This window comes from Sus scrofa, chromosome 1 (assembly GCF_054392235.1).
Source record: "Sus scrofa isolate SSC_HxYL_T2T_F1_AM1 chromosome 1, Sscrofa_HxYL_maternal_Yorkshire_Landrace_v2.0, whole genome shotgun sequence".
Classification (NCBI taxonomy): Eukaryota; Metazoa; Chordata; class Mammalia; order Artiodactyla; family Suidae; genus Sus; species Sus scrofa.
In genome coordinates, this window is record NC_139383.1 from 74198904 (window position 1) to 74222314 (window position 23411).

The 23411-nt window shown below is 36.7% G+C and overlaps 1 protein-coding gene and 1 pseudogene across 1 annotated transcript in view; one reads left to right on the top strand and one right to left on the bottom strand.

The window, feature by feature from the left end:
- SEC63 (SEC63 homolog, protein translocation regulator) overlaps positions 1-23411 on the bottom strand; it is a 75169-nt gene that overhangs the window by 33133 nt on the left and 18625 nt on the right. The window contains exons 2-7 of the mRNA XM_001925479.8: positions 15709-15808; positions 9395-9509; positions 7168-7280; positions 3014-3075; positions 2366-2424; positions 554-604 (exon numbers count right to left, since the gene is read on the bottom strand). Coding sequence (XP_001925514.4) covers positions 554-604; positions 2366-2424; positions 3014-3075; positions 7168-7280; positions 9395-9509; positions 15709-15808 — 500 coding nt within the window. The remainder of the gene's footprint in view (positions 1-553; positions 605-2365; positions 2425-3013; positions 3076-7167; positions 7281-9394; positions 9510-15708; positions 15809-23411) is intronic.
- On the top strand, positions 16514-17480 carry LOC110256579 (large ribosomal subunit protein uL23 pseudogene; annotated as a pseudogene).

The window sequence follows — 23411 nt, forward strand, 5'->3', positions numbered from 1 at the left end:
TGTGGAGTTCCCACTATGGCACAACGGGATCATCAGTGTCTTGGGAGCACTGGGACACAGGTTCAATCCCTGGCCCAGCACAGTGGGTTAAGGATACAGCGTTAGCACAGCTGCAGCTCAGGTGGAAACTATGGCTTGAATCTGATCCCTGGCCTGGGGACTCCATATGCCATGGGGCAGTGAAAAAAAAAAAAAAGTTCGTGTGTATGTATACATATTATATAGGAAAAACATCTGAAAAGGAAAACACGAAACATAGCAATGACTATCTCTGACAGAGAAATGGAGTTGGGAAGACTTCCATTTTAAACTCTAAATATCTCTGCATTATCTCATTTGTGTGTAACTTTTAGATTAGGAGGAGGTATGGTTCAACATACTAAAGTGACATCACTTTAGAGGGACCTTTAAAATATATTTGAATATAACATTCTTAAAATTCAAGGACTAATGGATTATATTCTAATACAAATTACAATCTTACAGGGAGACTCCAAAGCATGCCACCAATTCCTTTCCCTAAAAAATGTTAATAAAAAGAACTGGAACTTACCACAACAACTGGAAGGATAACCATGAATGCCAATCCATATACAAGTAAAACCTTAAGTTGAAAAGGAGAGAGAGAAAAAAAAAAAAGGCATTCATCAGGTAAATTACAACATTCATGTAATTCAGGAACACTTGTTTTGAGGCTAAAATGGAGGAGGCACTATTAAAAGTACTCCTCATGTAGTATTTCATTTAATCCTTATTTTCAAACTCTATGAAGAAGTAACTATTATTTTCCTTTGGCAGATAGGAACTTGCATCATATGTAGTCGCCCCTCAGTATTTTTGGGGAACTGGTTCCAAGACATCCAAGAACACAAAAATTCAGGGATGCTCAAGTCCTTTATAAGAAGTAGTGGTAACAGCAGGCCCTCTGTACCAATGGATGTGAAACATGCTGACAGGGAGTGCCAACTTCAGCTGACCCTTGAACAACATGGTGGCTGGGACACTGACCTCTTTGCAGTGGAAAATCCACCTATAACTTTGCAGTTGGTCCTCTATATCTGTGCATCCACAGATTCAACTATCAATTGTGTAGTACTACAGTCCATATTTACTGAAAAAGAAATGCACATATACGTGGACCCACACAGTTTATTTAAGCCCCTGTTGTTCAGGATGAACTGTATCATTCATCCAGGTTCACCTTGATAAGTAGTTAGTGCCTTGGAAATAAATGACAGAACTTGGTTCCTCTGCCTAAATATCAAACATAACACATAATGCTCTGTTTGCAAGTAACTCCTTTGCATTGGTCTTAAGATTTTTGTCATACTGCTAGATCCCAAATCTGGCAGCTAACTTTCTCTTGTACTCCCAGAATAATCCTAAACATAATAAACATGCTTGAATACAACAACAAAATCCCTTGAAGACAACATGTAAATAAATAGCCACAAAATAACACTAAATAGCCATTTTTCAAAACAAATCAGACTGTATGGATTCTGTATTTTATTGCTTCAAAACTAAGTCCTAGATAATTATTTTCAAGAAAGAAATAAGTAATTCCTGAACAATATGTTAAGATAACTCCCAACGTTCCCGGTTGTGGCACAACAGAAACTAATCCGACTAGGAACCATGAGGTTGCAGGTTTGATCCCTGGCCTCACTCAGTGGATTAAGGATCTGGTGTTGCCATGAGCTGTGCCACAGATGCAGCTCAGATCCTGTGTTGCTGTGGCTGTGGCATAGGCTGGCAGCTGAAGCTCCAATTTGATTCATAGGCTAGGAACCTCCATATGCTCTGGGTGCGGCCCTAAAAAACAAAAACAAAAACAAAAACAAACAAACAAACAAACAACAACAAAAAAAAATACATATATATATATATATATATATATATATATATAACTCCTGATGTTCTATGAGCTGCAGTCTTATCAATGACTGAAGTTTGATATCCTACTGCCTCCGGAAGTACCATACAGAATATACACCATTATGTTAACACACATTAAAAGTAATTTAGCCTGAATAAATGTAGAATAAAGGATAATGTAAATTTTGAGCACTACTTAAGATAAATGTAGATATCACAAAAAAGAGTAGTTTCCTAAACCAAGGGTAGGACCCTATCGTGGAAACTACTCCCAAAAGAAATCACTGCAACTTTAAGATTACAAAACTACATTAGAACACACTGCCCCAAATCAGCAACCTAATAACAGGAAATCAATTCTCTTTTCCATTATATAAAAAGCAGTTTTCATAATACACAGTTCACCAGTATTTTCTTGGTAAAAGTCTCTTTCTATTACCAAGATCTGTCAAACGCATTATAATGTGTCTTATTTAAATGTACTCACCAAAATTGAATTTTTCTGGTCAACTATCCAAGCTGGCAGGGCAATTCCAAAACTCGTGGCTAAAATGGGAAGAATGTTTTTGAAGAGTCTCCACTTCCAGTTTTATTTATTCATATCCCCAAATTTTGCCTCCCCCTTCTTCCCAACAAAAGATGAGACTAACTTATTATGTGTGTCCCCATTACATAAAAGTTGATAAATATGGCTTATATACGAAACTTTAAATTTTTCCAGAAGGAAAAAAAAAAACTCTAAGATTGTGAATTTCTTCTTCCCAAAACACCTAAACTCTTTTATATATTCTGAGTTTATATAAACACTTCAAATACATGAGAAAATGTTTAGTCAGTAAAGAAAAACAGGTATTTTGTATCCAATTTTTATCAACTACTAAAGTGGAAATGATGAATAATGACAATGACTACTTCTCTCATCAAATCAACCTAAGTTCTACCTTTCTAACTAGTCTCTAGAAAGAAAAATAAAGTAAAAATTAATTGAAAGAACTCAATTCACATATCTAAACTCCTTGTGGTTGTAATTTTCCTATTTATCAACTAAGAAAATCAAAAATTCTTTTCAATGTAGTTAATATTTTCATAATATACACATACCATAACCCCAGTATTTTTTAATCATTTACCACACCTTGAGGCCCATCTGGATTTCCAAACTCTTCCCAATTTTTCCGGGACTCTTCATCAGTTAAACTGGCATAAAAGGAACAAAGGTGCAAAATTAGGAAGCCACATCTGAAAAACAAGTACTCATATACTCCATTAATGAACCAACTCACTTCTTAAAGAGAATAAAATCAGAGAATCAAGAAAAACCTCTCTGCAAATCAGAAAAAAAAAAAAAAAGGAGGAAGAGGAGAGGAAGGAATTCTGCACTAACAGAAAATGCTAATTATCGAGTCCTGATACAATGCTAACTATTGAGTTCCCCCAGCTGGCTCATGAGTTCTCAAGTTTATCCAGTTTGAGCCAGAAGATGGAACTTTAAAGGCTACTACATCTTCTAGGAAGGCACAGAGGATTATAGATGACTATCTAAAATCTTACACATGAATTTCCCAAAATTTTTTCAATGAGCTGTTTATACTTTAATAATGATATACCTATTTTTTCTTTTTGAAAAATAATTTTATTTGAGTATAGCTGACTTACAATGTTATATTAGTTTCAAATATATTAGTTTATAAATAGGTTATATTATTAATCTATTTTTAAAAAATAAACTTAAAATATGATCAATAATAATCCCCCAAACTGGCACCACATTCTCAAAGAAAAAAAATGAACAACACTTATAAAATTCCATTTCTGTGGAAAAAGGTCATTTGCATTGTGCTAAGATCACAATTTTCTAAGCCAATTGCCAGTAGGACTAGGAAAATACCTGCAATAGCCTCTGAACATACACAGTATGAAAGGGACAGTGACTGGAGTTCCCACTGTGGCTCAGTGGTTAACGAATCTGACTAGCATCCATAAGGACGCAGGTTTGATCCCTGGCCTCACTTAGTCAGTTAAGAATCCGGCGTTGCTGTGAGCTGTGGTATAGGTCACAGAAGCGGCTTGGATCCTGTGTTGCTATGGCTGTGGCGCAGGCCTGCAGCTACAGCTCTGATTCAACCCCTAGCCCAGGAACCTCCATATACCGCAGGTACAGCCCTAAAATGCCAAAAAAAAAAAAAAATAATAATAAGAAAAGAAAGAAAGTGACACCTAAACATAAATATAACCCCTGACCTAGTCATTGGCTCAAGGCACAGAGTGAAAATGGTTCTATTACAGGTCCCAATAAAGATGTTTAAAAAAAAAAAAAAGAAAGAAAGAAATCTTCAACTCCTTCAAAAGCTCTACAATGTTGTTAAGGAGACAAGGGGGTAGAGACACACACACACACAAACCAATAATATAACAAGGAAGGCATTCTTGTAGACCAACAGGCAAGAGTGTGTTTATGTTCAAATCTAATTTTAGTCATATTTCCTAGAATATATACACTTAAGATACAACATATTTTCTATTCAATAAGGCTCCAAGTTGAGAGAATGCAGAAGTACTTTTAATAAAACAAAAATTTTTCAATGATTTGAAAATATTTTTAAACTTATCAATTTAATCCTTTATGAAAACAAGTACCTTGACATCTTTAGTCCTTATTCAACTGTAACTCTACTTAGACCACAGTAAAATAGAGGAGCCAATGAAAGTCATTATTAGAGATACTGAAAGTTAACAAAAATTAAGATTCTTTTTCTGCTAAGGGAGGGATGTTTCTCAAAAAATTTTGCCCTTGTTTCCCTCAGTTGTCCATCCCAGTCAGAGCTTTAGCTATTGTTACTTGCAATATTGTTTCCTAATTAGATTCTTTTCCCCCAAATAATTCTCTCTACCCCCTTCTGCCTTTCTAATGATGACAGCACCATAAACTGTTCTGCTCTCTATACAATGCCCTCAGATTTTGCAAAATAAAGCATAGCTTTTATCACAGAAGTACTCGATTTTTCAACCTCCACACACACCTGATCAAAATTCCATTAACTTATTCATTAAACCACCTTGTATACTGTTATGTAACAGGAACTATACTGTATAGTCAAAGGAATTATCAATTTTTTAAAAAATCAGTGTAAGAAAGCAGCCGATCTTGTTACTTATTAGTGCTTCAGTATAATACCATTCCTAAGATCTAAAAACTATGTGGTTTTAGTGACATTTATACATAACAAGCTTAAACAACAACTTTAATTCAATGAGTATAAAGTTTCCTAAACATGATTATATCCCTTGACTTTGGGGATAGGGATGTTGTATCATAGATCCTATTAGAAATCTAATGAAATCTATGCCCCTCTTGCCCTGGGGGGGAAAAAATGGACATATACAAATACACAGAAATTCTGTATACAATTTCAGAGACCTCTGATTATAAATACTGATCTAGAGAATGCTTTCACTAAATTATACATCTGTGGCCTGAGTTAGCTATGTAGGGCCAAGTTACAAATCCACTTGTTAAGAACACACAAAAACTTAAAGTTTTTAAAAATTAAAATAGCTTCAAGGATGTTAATCCATGCTGTCCAATCATTATAAAGTAATTTAAAGACAAGTTTTATGTCCTAAAACGAAAGTCCAACTATATTCAGAAGACAGCTAGAGAATTCAATAGTTGATCTAACTTCTCAAAAATACCCACACCTCCTTCCCTTTCAGTTACAGTCTGTTCTAAAGAAACAGGAATGACCCAGCTTGTTTATTACAATGAGCAAATAAGAGAACCCAGCCTGAATAACCAAAGCAAATTCTGAAAAACTTTGTAAATCAAAGCCTGTAACTACATTCCATAAGCTGCTTGAATACGTAACTTAGGCTACTAGTGTTACATATACGGCCGTAGCTTCAAGTCAATCACTCAGAACTTTAGTAAAATTTATGCTTCTAACTCATCGACTTACATTAAGTTACAATAACTCAAAGTTCTGGGTTTCATAACCATTTTCCTTCTTCATTCGACTAACAGACCATAAACTACTTAAGACATTTTACATAAAAAACATTCTACATCTTGATCATATAACTGAGTTAAAAGCAAAGGCTATATATTACTCTTCTGTACTTTTTAGAATAGTGACCATACATCACAGAGTCAGATGTCCAGTAACCTAAGAACAAAATCGTGAACTTGAAAATGTTACAATACCTGAAAACTGAGGGGCAAAAAAAAAAAAAAAAAAAAAAAAAAAAAAAAAAGCCTGCACCAAAAGCGCCAAAATTAAAACTACTAATTAATCTTGGCTATCTGACTTCCTCTGAAAATCATCAAGACAGCAACTAAGGCACTGCAATACTTGTGCAACAAAGAAAAATGCTTGAAGAGATGACACACTGAAAAAAGATGAAAAGGAGGTACAAATTGAAGGACAGCAGTCTGGAGGATATCTGCTGTGTAGAAAGGAAAATGTAGTGCATGCTTCAGAAGCTCCTGAAGTACTGCTTGATTTCAGAATCATAGTCACATAGATTGGCAAGCAATCCACAAAAGGGGGCTAGGAGGCAGAGAGGAGATAGGGTCAATATACTTTTATTAAGCACAAAAATGCCTAAGACAGTATTTCCCAAACTTCTGTCATTCACATTACACTTTCACCGTCTGCTATTATATCCTACTATTATTTACTTCTACTTTTTAAGGTAGCTTAAAAAATTATAAGTCACTGAGTCCTCAAAAAACAGATAACATAACATCTCTATTTTATTCTTTAATTCAACATAAGAGCTATGTAGGATACACCTATCATGAGTCCTGAAGAGTTCAGCTAACTTTTTATCTCTTACAATATTAATACTCAAGGAATAACTACTTTGAATTTCATATCTCTATCCTGTTTCCCCAAAATTAAACTCATCTTTAAACAGTTTAGCTGAAATAAGCTACAATTCCAAAACAAGAGAAATACATCTAACCTAATTAAAAGTCTAGAAATAAAAACAGGATGTAAGTATATCCTCTTCTAATCAGGATGCTTCAAAAATAGCTCAATTAACATATCACTTACTACTTAATTTAACCAACTCAAACTTGTAAAAGCACTACTGCATACTTAAGATTAAGGTTTAGCTAAATTACCACTTGAGGCTTGTCAGCCAGTTCTATAAATGACAAACAACATATGAGGTAAGCAATTAATAAAAGTGTTCGACAACTATTTTATTTATTACTATTTTAATTCAAAAAGAAAACTATCTTTACCACTTTTTAAAATGTGTAACAGGTCCTATAATACTTACGCTGCATAAGCTTTTGCTATTCTCATGAACATAACTTCATCACCTCCTTTATCTGGATGATATTTAAGTGATAGCAAACGATACTGTTTCTTAATTTCTGCTACTGTTGCACCCTAAAAGAAAAGGCTTTGTTTTAGTAAAAATAAGTACAAGGCTATAAAAACAATCCACACCACTTTGAACTTCAAGTACTGAACTATTCAATATTTTTAGAAAGAGAAAGTCTTCATTCTATATATATCTTGCCCCATAAATTTCACCCAGATATTTTCTGAATAAAAATATTTACTTTGTCCAATATATTTTGTTTTATTGACCACCTATTATGTACCATGCAGTAACCTAGACATCGCCGACTTGAGAGTGATATTATATAATGCCACTAAAATAAAATGATAGTGACATTTAAATATCAAATAATGATCATAATAAATTAAGTCTGGCTAAAAAAAAACCTCAAATCAAAGGTTAACTTCCTTTTTAAGAAATAATCTGTGGTGCACTGGGTTAAGGATCCGGCATTGCTGCAGCTCTGTCTGGCGTAAGTCACAAAAGCTCAGATTCCATCCCTGGCCCAGGAAATTCCACATGCTGCAAGTGCAGCCAAAAAAAGAAAAAGAAACCTTAAGAATATTTGGTTTCACCTGCTTGTTAATATTTTAATATTAAGGAAATATTTAGTAAGTTTACCTTAGTTGTTTCCTAACTAGTTTCCATTAATAAATTTCTCATACTGATTTTTATGGCAGTAAATTGCCTCCAAACATTATTTATTTATTTATTTACTTACTTACTTACTTACTTATTTATTTGCCATTTCTTGGGCTGCTCCCGCAGCACATGGAGGTTCCCAGGCTAGGGGTCGAATCAGAGCTATAGCCTCCGGCCTACGCCAGAGCCACAGCAACGTGGGATCCAAGCCTCACCTGCGACCTACACCACAGCTGACGGCAACGCCAGATCCTTAACCCACTGAGCAAGGCCAAGGATCGAACCTGCAACCCCATGGTTCCTAGTCAGATTCATTAACCACTGAGCCATGATGGGAATTCCCAAACATTTTAATCTTAAAAAAACTCTCTTGAGGAGTTCCCGTCGTGGCGCAGTGGTTAACGAATCCGACTAGGAACCATGAGGTTGCGGGTTCGGTCCCTGCCCTTGCTCAGTGGGTTAAGGATCCGGCGTTGCCGTGAGCTGTGGTGTAGGTTGCAGACGCGGCTCGGATCCTGCGTTGCTGTGGCTCTGGCGTAGGCCGGTGGCTACAGCTCCGATTCAACCCCTAGCCTGGGAACCTCCATATGCCGCGGGAGCGGCCCAAGAAATAGCAACAACAACAACAGCAGCAAAAAGACAAAAGACAAAAAAAAAAACAAACAAAAAAAAAAAAAACAAAAACTCTCTTGATAGTCATGATCATCACAGTAAGAAAATTCAGACAATATGTAAACTTTTCTTCCACAAAGCAGAAAACTAGAAGATAAATACACTCCTTACTTTGTATTATATGAATCTCTGGACCAAGCCATCTACTAAGCAGAAACTAGAAGTAAAAGAGAGTATTATGGGGGGAAAAAAATGAAAAGAGCACCAGATTCAGCCTGACCACTAAGAAGTTATGGGACCCCAAACAAGACACAAATTTTCTAGGCCATTTGCTCCAACAGAAAAAAAAAAAAAAAAAAGAGTAGGTGATCTTTAGCATTCATTTCAGTTCTAACTTTCCACTGATAAAAGACTTAATTTTCTACTGTGACCCATCAATCAAGTTTAATCAAGAAGGTCACCTAAGAGGTACACTCAAGGTTAACCACTCAAGGTTAACCTGAATTTCTATGACAGGGACACCAGTTCTTTGTTAGGCATAAAGATTTAACACACTACTTTAGTGTCAACTGACACAGGGCCTTTCATCATCCAACTAACATCAATAAACCACATGGTTTTAACTTTGCATTAAACCAACCTTTTAAAATATGCTAACTTATCTCATCTTCAAATATTTTTACATTTTAGCAATTATAAACCAACCCTTAATGGGATGACAATCAACATCTATAGTTTAAAAAATATAAATACATTAAAATAATAATAGACTAGTTATCTTATTTTAACTGACCAGAGTCTGATTTCTTTAGGTACAGCTCAATTTCTTTTAGAATGTGGACCCCTTTAGTATTTTCATAGGATCATTAAAAAATAATGTACATTATATAAAAATACTACTTACAGGATCCAAATTTAATACTTCATATGGATTGTATTCTTGATATTCTCGATCTGTTTTGGAAACTTTGTATGCAAGGAATAAGAACAATGCCCATCCTGCAAGCAGAACTATTTTCCTGTTCAGAAAAAAGACAAGTAAAGTATAAATATATCTACATGGTTTTCCTTTAAGATTCTAAAGACAGTATGGCAAGATCAAGGCATAAAACAATCTAAAGCAGTCTCATCTACCACTGTGGTATTGACTCAAATTCTTTTTTTTTTTCTTTTTTTTTCTTTTGTCTTTGTTGTTGTTGTTGTTGCTATTTCTTGGGCCGCTCCCGCAGCACATGGAGGTTCCCAGGCTAGGGGTTGAATCGGAGCTGTAGCCACCGGCCTACTCCAGAGCCACAGCAACGCAGGATCCGAGCCGCGTCTGCAACCTACACCACAGCTCACGGCAACGCCGGATCCTTAACCCACTGAGCAAGGGCAGGGACCGAACCCGCAACCTCATGGTTCCTAGTCGGATTCGTTAACCACTGCGCCACGACGGGAACTCCTAGACTCAAATTCTATAATCACTGAGTTGTAAGCTGTCACAGCAAGGACAGTGTCTTTTTTCACCTTTAAGTTCTCTAGAATAAAGCTGTGCCTGGCGTGTAATATTCTCTCAGTTACCATTTGCAGAATTTTTGGTAAGAAGTTAATTCACCTCATTAAAACTTTTTGGACCCCCGACATTAGATCAAAATATATTAGTATTCAGTTAACCATTTAAAGTAAAAAAGAATTGCTCTTGACCTTGTAATTACACTTTTAGTAAACTACCAAAAATAGGTCAATTGGGCAAAATAAATAAACAGCCTTATTTATAATAGTAGAAATTTGAAAACAACCTTAATGTCCATTTACAGAGAACTAATCAAATAAACCAATTATAGGAGACCAAGTTATAGTCACACAATGGAAAATTTTTAGCTAATAGACATAGAAAGATGTGCCTAACAAGTTAAAGAAAATATAAAAGAACATATAGTTTGAAAAAACCTGATTTTTTCTCTTTGATATGTTCTATTTAGTAAAAATATTTAAAAGACTGATATTACTAGTGTTGGAGAGGCTAAAAAAAAAATGGGCTCCCATACACTCTACACTCTGAAGGAATATCTGGCAATAACAAATGCCCCAAAGAAGTATATACCTTTTTAACAATCAATCTACTCCACTTTAAGAAATTCAGAAGGAAAGAAATTAAGTTTCTAAAGTAAAGAGCGAAAAACACATACACATGAATGTTCATCAAAAGATAAATAACAGTATATCCACAAAGAAATACTATCTAGCCATTAAAATTACTTGCTACAGAAGATTACTGTTAAATTAAAAAGAGAAGTGAATAATTTTATTTTTATTTTACTTTTTTATTTTTTATTTTTCGTCTTTTTTTGGGGGCCACACCCATGGCATATGGAGGTTCTGAGGCTAGGGGTCTAATCGGAGCTGTTGCTGCCTATGCCAGAGCCACAGTAACACCAGATCCAAGCCATGTCACAGCAATGCCAGATTCTTAACCCACTGAGCAAGGCCAGGGACCAAATCCACAACCTCATGGTTCCTAGTCGGATTCATCTCCGATGCACCATGACGGGAACTCCTGAATAATTTTATTTTTTATACCATTTGTAACACAATTTGTTACATTAAGTAGGGATTGTTAGAGAGATAAACGAATCATAAGTCTAATCAAACAAAACTAAAGCAACTTATTTTCAAATACTGAAAGAAAGCATTCCATGTGTTTAAGGTCTCTTAGTAGGAACATAGCTTAAACGTGTTGACTTGGAATAAGCTTCTGAGATCCAGTTCCAACACACCTCCTTAACTCTGATCACTCTGGTTTTTCAAACAAAATTAAATCCCCATCTCCCAAAGTCCCCTAAGTCTTTCCCACCACCATGCTTTTGCTCTCTTGGGTCTTTCCACTCCCTATCTATGCATATCCAAACTATATTCATCCTTCAAGACAACTCAGATTATCTACCCTCCAAGAAGCAATCCTTAACTGCTGTCAAGAGGATCAATGGAGAGAACACGGTTTCAGTCACAAAGAAGCACAAGATCTTCCTCCTCTGACTCATTGCAAAACTCTTTGAGCACATGGACAGGATCTTATTCAGTTCTGACTAACCTGAGACTAACAAACACAGATGGCACTCAGCTGCAAATTTCTTTCCATCTGGCCAAACTAATGCTCTAAACCTTATAAAAGACATAATACTGCAAGCTGCTTTTCATACTGTCTGTATGCCCAGAGACAAAGAGGGAGCCCTAGTTGGAATATTCCCACTTTTACCTCGCTATCTAGAGACAGGTGGTTTAGAACACAAGCTCTGGGGCAAAACTACCTGAAGTCAAATCCCAGCTTTACCACTTATTAACTAAGGAATCCTGGCAAGTTGCTTAGTCTTTTACAGCTCAGTTTCCAACTTTTAGGGTGGGTTTGAGAATTAGAGATTAGGTATATAAAGCACCTAGAAGGTGCCTCACAGATAGTAAACAATCAATTCATGGTAGTTATTGGCTGTTACTAGTAACTCTCACCCAAGTCTCAGCTCTCAGCCTGGACCTCACTTATTCAAGGAAGCCTTCTGTCTCAAGCCAGAGTTAAGAGCCCTATCTCTGCTTTTTCATGGCTGGCACGCCCTCCTCCCACAACCCTCATTAGACTCTATTATCATTATTTATTAACTTGCCAGTACCTGTTAACCACAGTATATCAGCACCTAGTACATGATACCTGACACATACATACTGGGCACTCAATAAATACTTATTGAATGAATAACAAAAATAAAATAGTAACTTCTGATTCAAACTTAAAGTTTGCTAAATATATTCTATTTCCACAAATTTAATAATGCCACATTTTGCCAATTTTCCAAAAATGCTACAAAGCTCAGAAAACAAAGATAAAGGTGAAATTAAAAATCACTAAAGTAAAATTTTTAAAGCAAACAAGGGTAGAAGAGAAAGGGATCAAACCCCTAACCTATCCTACATCCCATGTTAGATGCACTATGTGTAGCATCTGGCTCTCTGAGCCAAAGAATCAAGGGAGGAGAAGAGAGGTTCATGACAGAATCCCTAGGCTGATGGAAACTACCACAACCAAGAAAACCATGCTCTGATTTCCTAAAGCAAAGGTAGAAATATAATGGATTACATCACACTCTGGGCCCAATTTTTTTTTTTTTTGGCCTCACCATGGCATCCAGATAATCCCAGGTCAGGGATGAAACCTGCACTACAGTAGTGACTGGAGCCACAGCAGTGACAGTATGAATCCTTAACCACCAGGCCGCCAGGGAACTCCTTTATTTCCCAATTTTTCCCCCCTGCTTCTTTTTTTGTTTGTTTTTTTTAAGGGCCGCACCCATGGCATTTGGAAATTCCCAGGGTAGGGGTCAAAAAGGAGCTCCAGCTGCCAGCCTACACCAGTCACAACAACACAGGATCCAAGCCACATCTGAGGCCTGTGCATCATATGGCAACACCAGATCCCTAACCCACTAAGCAAGGCCAAAGATCTAACCCAAATCCTCATGGATAGTAGTTGGGCTATAACCCATTGAGCCATAGTGGGAACTCCACTCCAACTCCCCACCGATTGTTTAAAAGCATGTTTAGTTTCTTTGAAAAGATTAGCATTTTCTCTACTTATGGCTTCAGTAATTAACTTGAAGTCTTGTGGTTTCTTCCTTCAACCCACTGTGCTGGACCAGAGATCAAGCTTCCACAGCACTTGAGCTGCCGCAGTTAGATTCTTAACCCACTGCACCACAGTAGGAACTCCTTGTGTTTTTTCTTTAAGCATACTTTAAAAGTCATTTTGGAAGCAGCTTCCAGAAATTAGAGTATTACACAATGATTGCTTAATTTTGAAAGGATACTTCAAGATTAAGTAGCAAAAAGGACAAGGGATTAATCTCCAAAATGTATAAACACCTTCTGCAGCTCCATACCAAAAAAACAAACAACCCCATCCAAAAATGGGCAGACGATCTAAACAGACAGTTCTCCAAAGAAGACATACGGATGTCCAAAAAACACATGAAAAGATGTTCAACATCACTCATTATTAGAGAAATGCAAATCAAAACAACTATGAGGTACCACCTTAAACCAGCCAGAATGGCCATCATCCAAAAGTCTACAAACAATAAATGCTGGAGAGGGTGTGGAGAAAAAGGAACCCTAGTACACTGTTGGTGGGATTGTAAACCACTGTGGAACCACTGTGGAAAACAGTATAGAGATTTCCTCAGAAAACTAAACATAGAACTACCACTTCAGCCAGCAATCCCACTCCTGGGCATCTATCCAGAAAAAAACACGACTCGCAAAGACACATGTACTCCGATGTTCATTGCATCACTATATACAATAGCCAAGACATGGAAACAACCTAAATGTCCATCGACAGAGGAGTGGATCCAGAAGATGTGGTACATATACACAATGGAGTATTACTCAGCCATTAAAAAGAATGAAATACCGGCATTTTTAGCAACATGGTTGGACCTAGAAATTATCATGCTAAGTGAAGTCAGCCATACAATGAGACACCAACATCAAATGCTTTCACTGACATGTGGAATCTGAAAAAAGGACAGACTGAACTTCTTTGCAGAACAGATGCTGATTCACAGATATTGAAAAATTTATGGTCTCTGGAGGAGAAGGTTTGGTGGGTGGGGGGATATGCTTGGGCTGTGGGATGGAAATCCTGTGAAATTAGATTGTTATGATCATTATAAAAAATAATAATAAAATTGCATCAAAAAAGTAGCAAAAAGGTTTTGATAATTTCTGACCTTATCTAAATTTTTACCAGTATTATTTAATTCTTCCTTACTTAAACATCCATTGATCTGTACTTCTATTTAAGTAAATCTCTTTACTAGTCACTAATAAAAACAGCACAGAGTTAGGTTTTTTCTCTTGAAAACTGAGTTTGAGATACCCACAAAGTCCAACAAATAAGAGACTGGAAAGCCAAAAATATTTGCACTGTTGCCTCATAAAAGTTTAATTTAAAATGAGAAGCAACAGCAAAGAAGAAATAATGAATGTGAAACTACTCTTGAAACATCAATTTTGCCTTTTAGTTTCACACCACTGAAGAACTGTTATCACCAAAGCTAAGCTTTCCCTCCCTCTACAAAAGAACTAAGCCATAGTCAAACTTCACAAAGAAAACTATTTAAACCCCCTTAAATATTGAAAACTATCATAATTTAAACCAAGATTTAAAAATAACTCATTCGGAATTCCCATCGTGGTGCAGCAGAAACGAATCTGACTAGGAACCACAAGGTTGTAGGTTTGATCCCTGGCCTTGCTCAGTGGGTTAAGGATCCGGTGTTGCTCTGGCTGTGGTGTAGGATGGCAGCTGTAGTTCCAATTAGACCCCTAGCCTGGGAACCTCCATATGCCATGGGTGCAGCCCTTAAAAAAAAAAAAAAACTGGTTCTACTTTTACTAATTTCCTCTGTTAGGTCTTGCCCTCCTAATAATGGATAGATAACATGTAGGTAATTCACAGGATACAGTCCTCCAATAATAGCAACTCTTTTGCCTCCCATTACTTTCTACCACTAAACTAGTGACTCAGGGTGAAGGTCCAAAGCCTAGGCTCTAATCAGCATACCCCACAGCCTTGCAAAACCAAAGACACCTGCTCCAATTAAACATGCTAATGGCCTGTTTAAGCAGACTAGTCTGCCAAAGTAAAGGGGAACTAGGTCCCCTTTTCACCACTTCTGGCTGTAGGAACTTGGTCAAGTTACCTCATCTTCTTAGTTCCCTCATCTGAGAAAAAGCAAAAACATCAACCTTGAACTTAATATAAAATCAATGAGATAGCATATAAAACCCTAGCACAGCACCTGGCACATAGTTTATGCTCCATAAAATTCAATTTTCATGAAATGCAAACTTGACTGTGTCACTTCCATGTTTTTGACAATCTTTTAAAGATTTCCCCATAGTCTTTAAGATAAAATTCAAATCCTGACACAAGATATGTGAGGTCTTCCTTCAAGATTTGAACTCCTCCCCATCCTCTCCCAAGTCAGAAGTATGCTCTCTCCCCTTTGAACTTCTAAACCACTCTTGACATTGCTCTCAAATTTACTAATCACATCTTAGCCTTACTAAGGCTACAATTTCTTTATAGACACATGTTTTATTCATCATTATACCTCTATTTTAGATGATACCTAGCAAAGAGTAAGCACAAAGTATGATTTTTTATTGAAACCAATTACTTACTTTACTGTAGGAATAATATTTGGCTGGGGTTTTAATAACCGTAAACGATACCACATACATCTTCCATATACTTTTCTAATATTCTTTAACCGATTTTGCTCTGTCAACAAAAAGAAAAATAAGGTGATAAGTTAAACCATTTTCACAATGAAGGCAAAACTAGAATTAACACCATACTAGCCTTCGTTATCATGCTAACATTTTATTTGAACATGAAAGTGCTATTTAAACCTTTTAAGAACAATTCACAGGAGTTCCCGTCGTGGCGCAGTGGTTAACGAACCGACTAGGAACCATGAGATTGCGGGTTCGGGTTCGGTCCCTGCCCTTGCTCAGTGGGTTGACTATCCGGCGTTGCCATGAGTTTTGGTGTAGGTTGCAGACGCGGCTCGGATCCCGCGTTGCTGTGGCTCTGGCGTAGGCCGGTGGCTACAGCTCTGATTGGACCCCTAGCCTGGGAACCTCCATATGCTGCGGGAGCGGCCCAAAGAAATAGCGGAAAGACAAAAAAAAAAAAAAAAAAAAAAAGAACAATTCACAAATAAGCCAAATTTTCTACCACTTAGAACAAATGATCTATCTGGAAAATTTTATTCAACTACCAGGCAACCATTTTTCATGTGAGACAAATTCTAATTGAAAAACTTAAAAAGTGACTTGAATCCAAAATATTAGTTACATAATCAGTAATTTCTAAAAAATTCTTTCCTCCTTTCCCTTCTGCTATAAGAAGTAAACAAAAGTATAAAATAGTTGGAATGTACAGTTTATTAAGGAAGCTAAGCAGAAATGACAGTCTTTGAACATGAAAATAATTATGTTAAATGAGAAGTCACCCAAACCCATAAGAAGTTAAAATAGGTTTATCTAAGAGTTATAATAAGGAGTTCCCGTCGTGGCTCAGTGATTAACGAATCCGACTAGGAACCATGAGGTTGTGGGTTCGATCCCCAGTCTCCCTCAGTGGGTCAAGGACCCGGTGTTGCTGTGAGCTGTTGTGTAGGCTGCAGACACGGCTCGGATCCCGAGTTGCTGTGGCTCTGGCATGGGCTGGTGGCTACAGCTCCGATTCGACTCCTAGCCTGGGAACCTCCATACGCCGCGGGAGCGGTCCAAGAAATGGCAAATAAAAACAAAAAATAAATAAATAAAAGAGTTATAACAAAAGTTATTATTTTAGTCCCCAGGAAAAAAAATCTGTAATTCAACTAAAAAGGAATTAAACCAAAGCCAAAATATAACATATCATTTTACTAAGCTCACCACAATCACTTGGTTTGAATAACTCCCCAAAAGTTAAAAAAAAATTTAAGTAAGTTTTAAAATAAAAATCTACCTTTTTATGAAGATGACATGCAGAAAGCAAAAAAGAAGCCCCTGCCACTCCCAAAGCCAAAGGCAAAGCAAAAGCTTGGAAGGCCAAAAAGGCAACAATGCAAAAAAGCATTCATAACCACAAAAAAAAAAAAAAAAAAAAAAGGGAAAAAGAAGATCTGCATGTAACGCACCTTCTGGTGGCCCAAGACACTCCAAAGGCAGCCCAATTATGCTTGGAAGAGCAAGAATCTTAACAACTATGTCATCCTCAAGTTCCCCCTGAGCACTGAGTGGCCAGGAAGGAGACAGAGACAGCAACACATTTGTGTTCATTAAGGATACCAAAGCCAACAAGCACCAGAACAAACAGACTGTGAAGAAGCTCTACATCACTGATAAGGCCAAGGTCAACACCCTGGATCAGGCCTGATGGAGAGAAGAAAGTATATGTTTGACTGGTTCCTGACTATGATGCTTTGCATGTTGCCAAAAGAACAAGATCATTTAAACTGAGTCCAGCTGGCTAATATTAAATAAAAATTTTTTCACAATATTAAAAAAAAAACCTATAAAACCAAAGTCCTTAAATGAGATGTCAGATTAGTAAAAGATCTTTGCATATAATAGAATGTTCCAAAGCTGCCATGTAAGAAGTCCAACTACCCTGTTATCACCATGCTTTGAGGAAAGAATCCATGAGAGAGCTATGTGGCAGGAAGTATCAGAACCATATGTTCTGAAGAGTGATCCATGTAGCAGAAGGAGTGGTGGCAGAAAAGGAGACTGGTAATATGTAGGGGACTGATCAAGTAAGTTAACAATTAAGGATAACTGGAATCAGTTTTTCACTGTCAAAGCAAGGAGTTACATATATGAAAAATTAGAAAACATGAATGAACTCTGTGGTGTGGGACTGGAACTGAAAGTATCGGTATGAACTGATTAATATCTTTTAATAGAGAAATACAGATGTAGATCTACATACATGCATACATATGTCCTAACTCTATTAAGTGAGCCTAGAAACAATGACATCTCAACAGCCCATCTAGCATTCAGCTCTTGATTTCTAAACAGCATTCTCCACTAACAGGAACCAGAGATTCAAGTATCTTCCCACAAAATCTTACGAAAGGGAAAGAATGATTTTACAGTGGGGAAGTGTGATAGGCTGAATAATTGCCCCCCTCCAAGATGTCCACCATATCCCACACAGAATCAGTGAACATATTATCCTACATGGCAGAAAGGACTTCACAAATGTGACTAAATTAAAGATTATCCTATATTATCTGAGTGGTCCCAGTATAATCACAGGGGTCCTTATAAGGAAGCAGGAGAGTCAAAGACAGAGAAGAGAATATAACAATGGGAGCAGAGGTTGGAGAGAGGTCCTTTGAAAATGGAGGGAGGGGCCACACGTCAAAGAATACAGGGTGTCTCTAGAAGCTCAAAGAGACCAGGACTCCAATCTAAACCCTCCAGAAAGAACCTGCCCTGCCAACACCATCACTGACCCAGAAAAACCTATCTTGGAATTCTGGCCTCCAGAACCATAAGAGAATAAATTTGTGTTATATTAAGCTACTAAGGTTGTGGTGTGCTGTGGTTTGTTAAAGCAACAATAGGAAACTAATTCAGAAAATCCAGCAGACACAATAGTAATCAGGTGATCAGTGAACATCACCAGCAATGAGACAAAATGCAATCATATAGCACTTGAGAGAATGCAATGAGAAGAACAAAGAATCAGTTTTGTGAAATTCTTCTCTAAGATACACAACTTGAATCTAATCATGAGAAAACATCAGACAACAAAAATTCAGGTTCGCTCTACAAAATAATCAGCCTGTGTCCTCAAAGTCAAGGAAAAACTGAAGAACTGTTCCAGATTGAAGAAGACTAAAGAAACATGTCAACTAAATGTGATGTGTGATTGCAAAATGGATCTTTTGCTATAAGGGACATCATTAAGACAAGTGACAAAACTTGAACAGGTCTGAAAACGAAATGCAATCATGTCAATTTTCTGATTTTCCCGGTTAAATTATTGACAATATTGAAACTACCACTGATTTTTTAATCTGTATTTCATTAAATTAAGCCTCCACAGTCTCCCATTTTAAGTATAAAACCAAGGAAATATCTGATAAGGTTATAAGAACAATTCTGAAGTCTCTTTATTAACCAGATAGCTTTATCTATTCCAAGGAATGATATTCTCCCAATATTTCTATTCAAGAGAAAGTACACGTGGCTTTCAGCCCCCAAAGTCTTGCACAATGTGTACATGCACCTTGTATGCCTCATTCTAACATCCAAAATTAACACCTTAACATTTTATGAGAATATTTAAGTCAATCAATAAGTACTATAGGGTATGGTTTACACAGTAACACAGTGACATCCAGTACAACTAAACACTCATAGCACATATTCCAAAATTCTACATGAATGACCTCAAGTCAAACTATTACAAAGTCCCTCCAGACAGTTTTTAAAAGACATTTGGAATGGGAGTTCCCATTGTGGCTCAGCGGAAATGAATCTACTAGGATCCATGAGGACACAGGTTCAATCCCTGGCCTTGCTCAGTGGGTTGAGGATCTGGGGTTGCCATGAGCTGTGGTTTAGGTCACAGACTCCTCTCAGATCCTACATTGCTATGGCTGTAGCACAGGCCAGTGGCTGCAGCTCCAATTCGACTCCTTGCCTGGGAACTTTCAAGTACTGCACATGCGGCCCTAAAAAGAAAAAAATAAATAAAAGACACTTAGAAAAAGAAGAAATTCATTTATACACTTCTAGTTTATAAAATTACTAGTTTCACAGCGAGCAAAAATTACCTAAGTAATATCATTAACTTATGATACAGTTTTTAAAGAAATTATTCACATTTATAGAAAAAGGAAATTACAAGGTGATAAAACAATTCTGTGATTTAAAAAAATGACATAACAACATATTTTGCTTGCCCTTAGCAGCTGAAAATAAAGTTTATATGTCTGTGGGAGTAGTCCGGATTTGGGGGCAGGTTATTATGGTTGTGCTTCATAAGCTATACAGTGCCTTGCCTAAAGGAGTCACATCCATCTGTCATGCAGAATGACCTGCCAGTCCATAGCATAACCAAGAGAACTCTTAGCACCATATTCCTAGAACCTGAAGAGCTGAAAATATGTTAGCCAGACCTGTGTACCTGCTTATCACAAAAGAATTTTTTTAAATCATGTACTTTTTTGTAGAATTCTAATTTGGCATCCAAAATTTTCATTGTAATTTTGAAGAGTTGCAATAGATGTCATTTTTAAAACAAACTGACATTTTAAAATAAAACTGTTCCTTCTCTTGTACCAATGAAATCTAAAAACCATAGCAATTTCATACCCACCTTCATCCATTTATAAGAATTCATGAACAAGCCCTTCACTCTACTTCCCCCATATAATTTTACCATAATGTAATATATTTTTATCCCAGTAAATCATTTCTTATAATACTGACACATACCTCTTAAAATTAATTTGTTTTATTCCCTGTGACTTTTTCCCCCAAATTTTATATTAAAAATTTTCAAACCTTCAGAAAAACTGAAAGAATATTACAATGAACAATATCCTTCACCTAAATCTATTAACATTTTGCAAGTCTTGCCTTTATTTCTAGTTCCCTCCCCTCCCCTTTCCATAGAGTAAGTTGCAGTCCTCAAGACATTTCACTTTTAAATGCTATGGCACATATTACCAAAGAACACAAGTAAGTTTATCATAGTAAAGTTTAACATCATAAGGTTTTACATGTTAAATTTTCTTTTTTCTTTTTTTTTTTTTTTGTTCTTTTGTGTGTTTGTTTTTTGATTTTGTCTTTTTTTTTTTTTTTTTTTTGTCTTTTCTAGGGCCACACCCGCGACACATGGAGGTTCCCAGGCTAGGGGTCTAATTGGAGCTGTAGCCACTGGCCTAGACCACAGCCACACCAATGCGGGATCCGAGCGAATCCTCGACCTAATCACAGCTCACGAAAACGCCGGATCCTTGAGCAAGGCCAGGGATGGAACCAACAACCTCATGGTTCCTGGTCAGATTCGTTAACAACTGAGCCACTACGGGAACTCCATCTTTTTTTTTTTTTTCTTAAGGTGGCACCTGCAGCATACGTAAGTTCCTGGGCTAGGGATCGAATTGGAGCTGTAGGCCTACACCACAGCAACACTGGATCTGAGCTGCATCTGTGACCTACCCTGCAACTTGTGGCAAGGTCCAATCTTTAACCCATTAAGCAAGGCCAGGGATCAAACCCACATCCTCACAGATACTATGTCAGGTTCTTAACTCACTGAGCCACAATGTGAACACCATACATGTTAAAATTTCTAATGCTACTGTGTGTGTGTTAGCAAGGGAACTTAAATATTACGAATTGATATATTACTAAAATAAGAGTAAAATATGTTACACTTTCACCACAAGCAACTTGTAAATATCTCATATGTTCAAAGAGTTAAAACTCTAAAGACTAAAACTTATTTTTAAAAATAAAAAGTACACACTTTTGCCAATATGACACAATGATAACCAGAAGAGCATTATCTTCTACCTTACATTTTGTCAAAACCTGAAACTGCAGATTATCGTAAATCATTCAATTTATAGAAAAAATATGCTGTATAACCTAATTGGTAAAGGCAGTCCTCACTGCTAAACCAGTTAGGCAAATCAAACCTGGTCCAAAAAAGTCTGACTTCATTTTTCAGTTCAAATAAATATATCAACAGACATTTTGATATTTCAAGGATTATAAAAATCACTGAGACATAAATTTTAAGAACATGCCTTGCAATACAGATTACTAAAATTAATAAAGCTTAATGATACAGATAACATAACTTACCTTAAAGAAAATAAAATCTACCACACTTCTTTCCAAAATTCAGTGACTCCTAAAACTACTCCTAAATCCCTAAGATGTCCAAGAAAGTAATAACAAGAATCAAAAGCTTATATTCAATATTCCAAAGAGTCTAGAAGAGACTATACATTAGTTTTCCAGCTACTCAAATTCTCTCTGCAGCTAGTTGAGAATATATTACCTCAATGTGATGATACTGGTTCACTCATTATTGGGCCAATTATTAACTTAAAATTCTTAATTTAAATTATTAATTTAAAAAATAGGAAACATTTCACTATGTAGTGCAGTTTAGTTCCCAGGATGCTTTAAAATAGAAAAGGCATGAAAATGATAATTTGGAAATGAAAAATTCAGAATCATTGCTCTAGACCACCAAAACCTAGTCATCCTAATCTCAAAAAAGACTAAGAAACTAAAGCTTCTGTTATGCTCTTAATCTGAATCTGAATATTTAGCCATGATGTGTCATTCTCAAGTCAGAACCATTTAGATTTGGGGTAGAGGTTTGACTAGACTAAACACTACTCACTATCACCACTACCCAGTACACACAATCACAGATTACCTAAATTGGAAGGATTTCAGAAACCCGAAGTTCAGTTGCCCCCTACCCACTATGCATACACTGGCAGTGGAGAAGGAAACCCAGAAGGCAACTGAAAACAATTTGGATCAGAGTAGAACCACCATACCACCAAAGTTCAGAACCCTCTATACCAAATGCCGAAAGACTATGTAAGTGCAACGTTAAGTGCAAATCAATACAAACCAAGCAGTTCAAATAGATCAAGAACTATTCAGCTGGTACTTGACTGGATAGCAACATACCAACTATAGCATACACTTACCCACCTCAATTTTATTTTCCCTTTATAGTACTGAAACAAGTACCATAGAGCAGAGATTTTTAGCCCCAGCACTACTGACATTTTGGACTACGAAACTGTGGACAGCTGTCCTGTGCATTAGAGGTTATTTGGCTACATTACAGTCTCTATCCACTAGATGCCAAAAGCGTCTCCCCACTAGAGACAATATTAAACACACACACACACACCAAAACACACAGCTATAGAGGGGTCATGGAAAGCAAGTTGAATGTTACGGAGTGAAAGAAGAAAGGAAAGGCTGGGGGTGATACGGCAACAATTACTTTTTTTTCCATTCCCCTATAAGTTTTCCGGCAGGCAAAGAGAATCACTATTTATTTGAGTACTTATGAACACCTTGAGGGAGGGGGAGACTGGGGGCTTGATTATTTTAAAAGACAAAACAAAGAAAGCTAGAGGAAGACAGCCCACAACAATCTCAATTAATGGTATTCTGGCATACTTAGAGGGCCTCTGAAGGCAAAAATAAAAAATTTAGATATTCCACAATTATCCCTGGAAGTATATCTTACAAGTGTCAGCCGTCACTGTAAGCAAACTTTGTAAAGAACACCTGAAAAAAAAGCGGTTACATTATGGAGATTA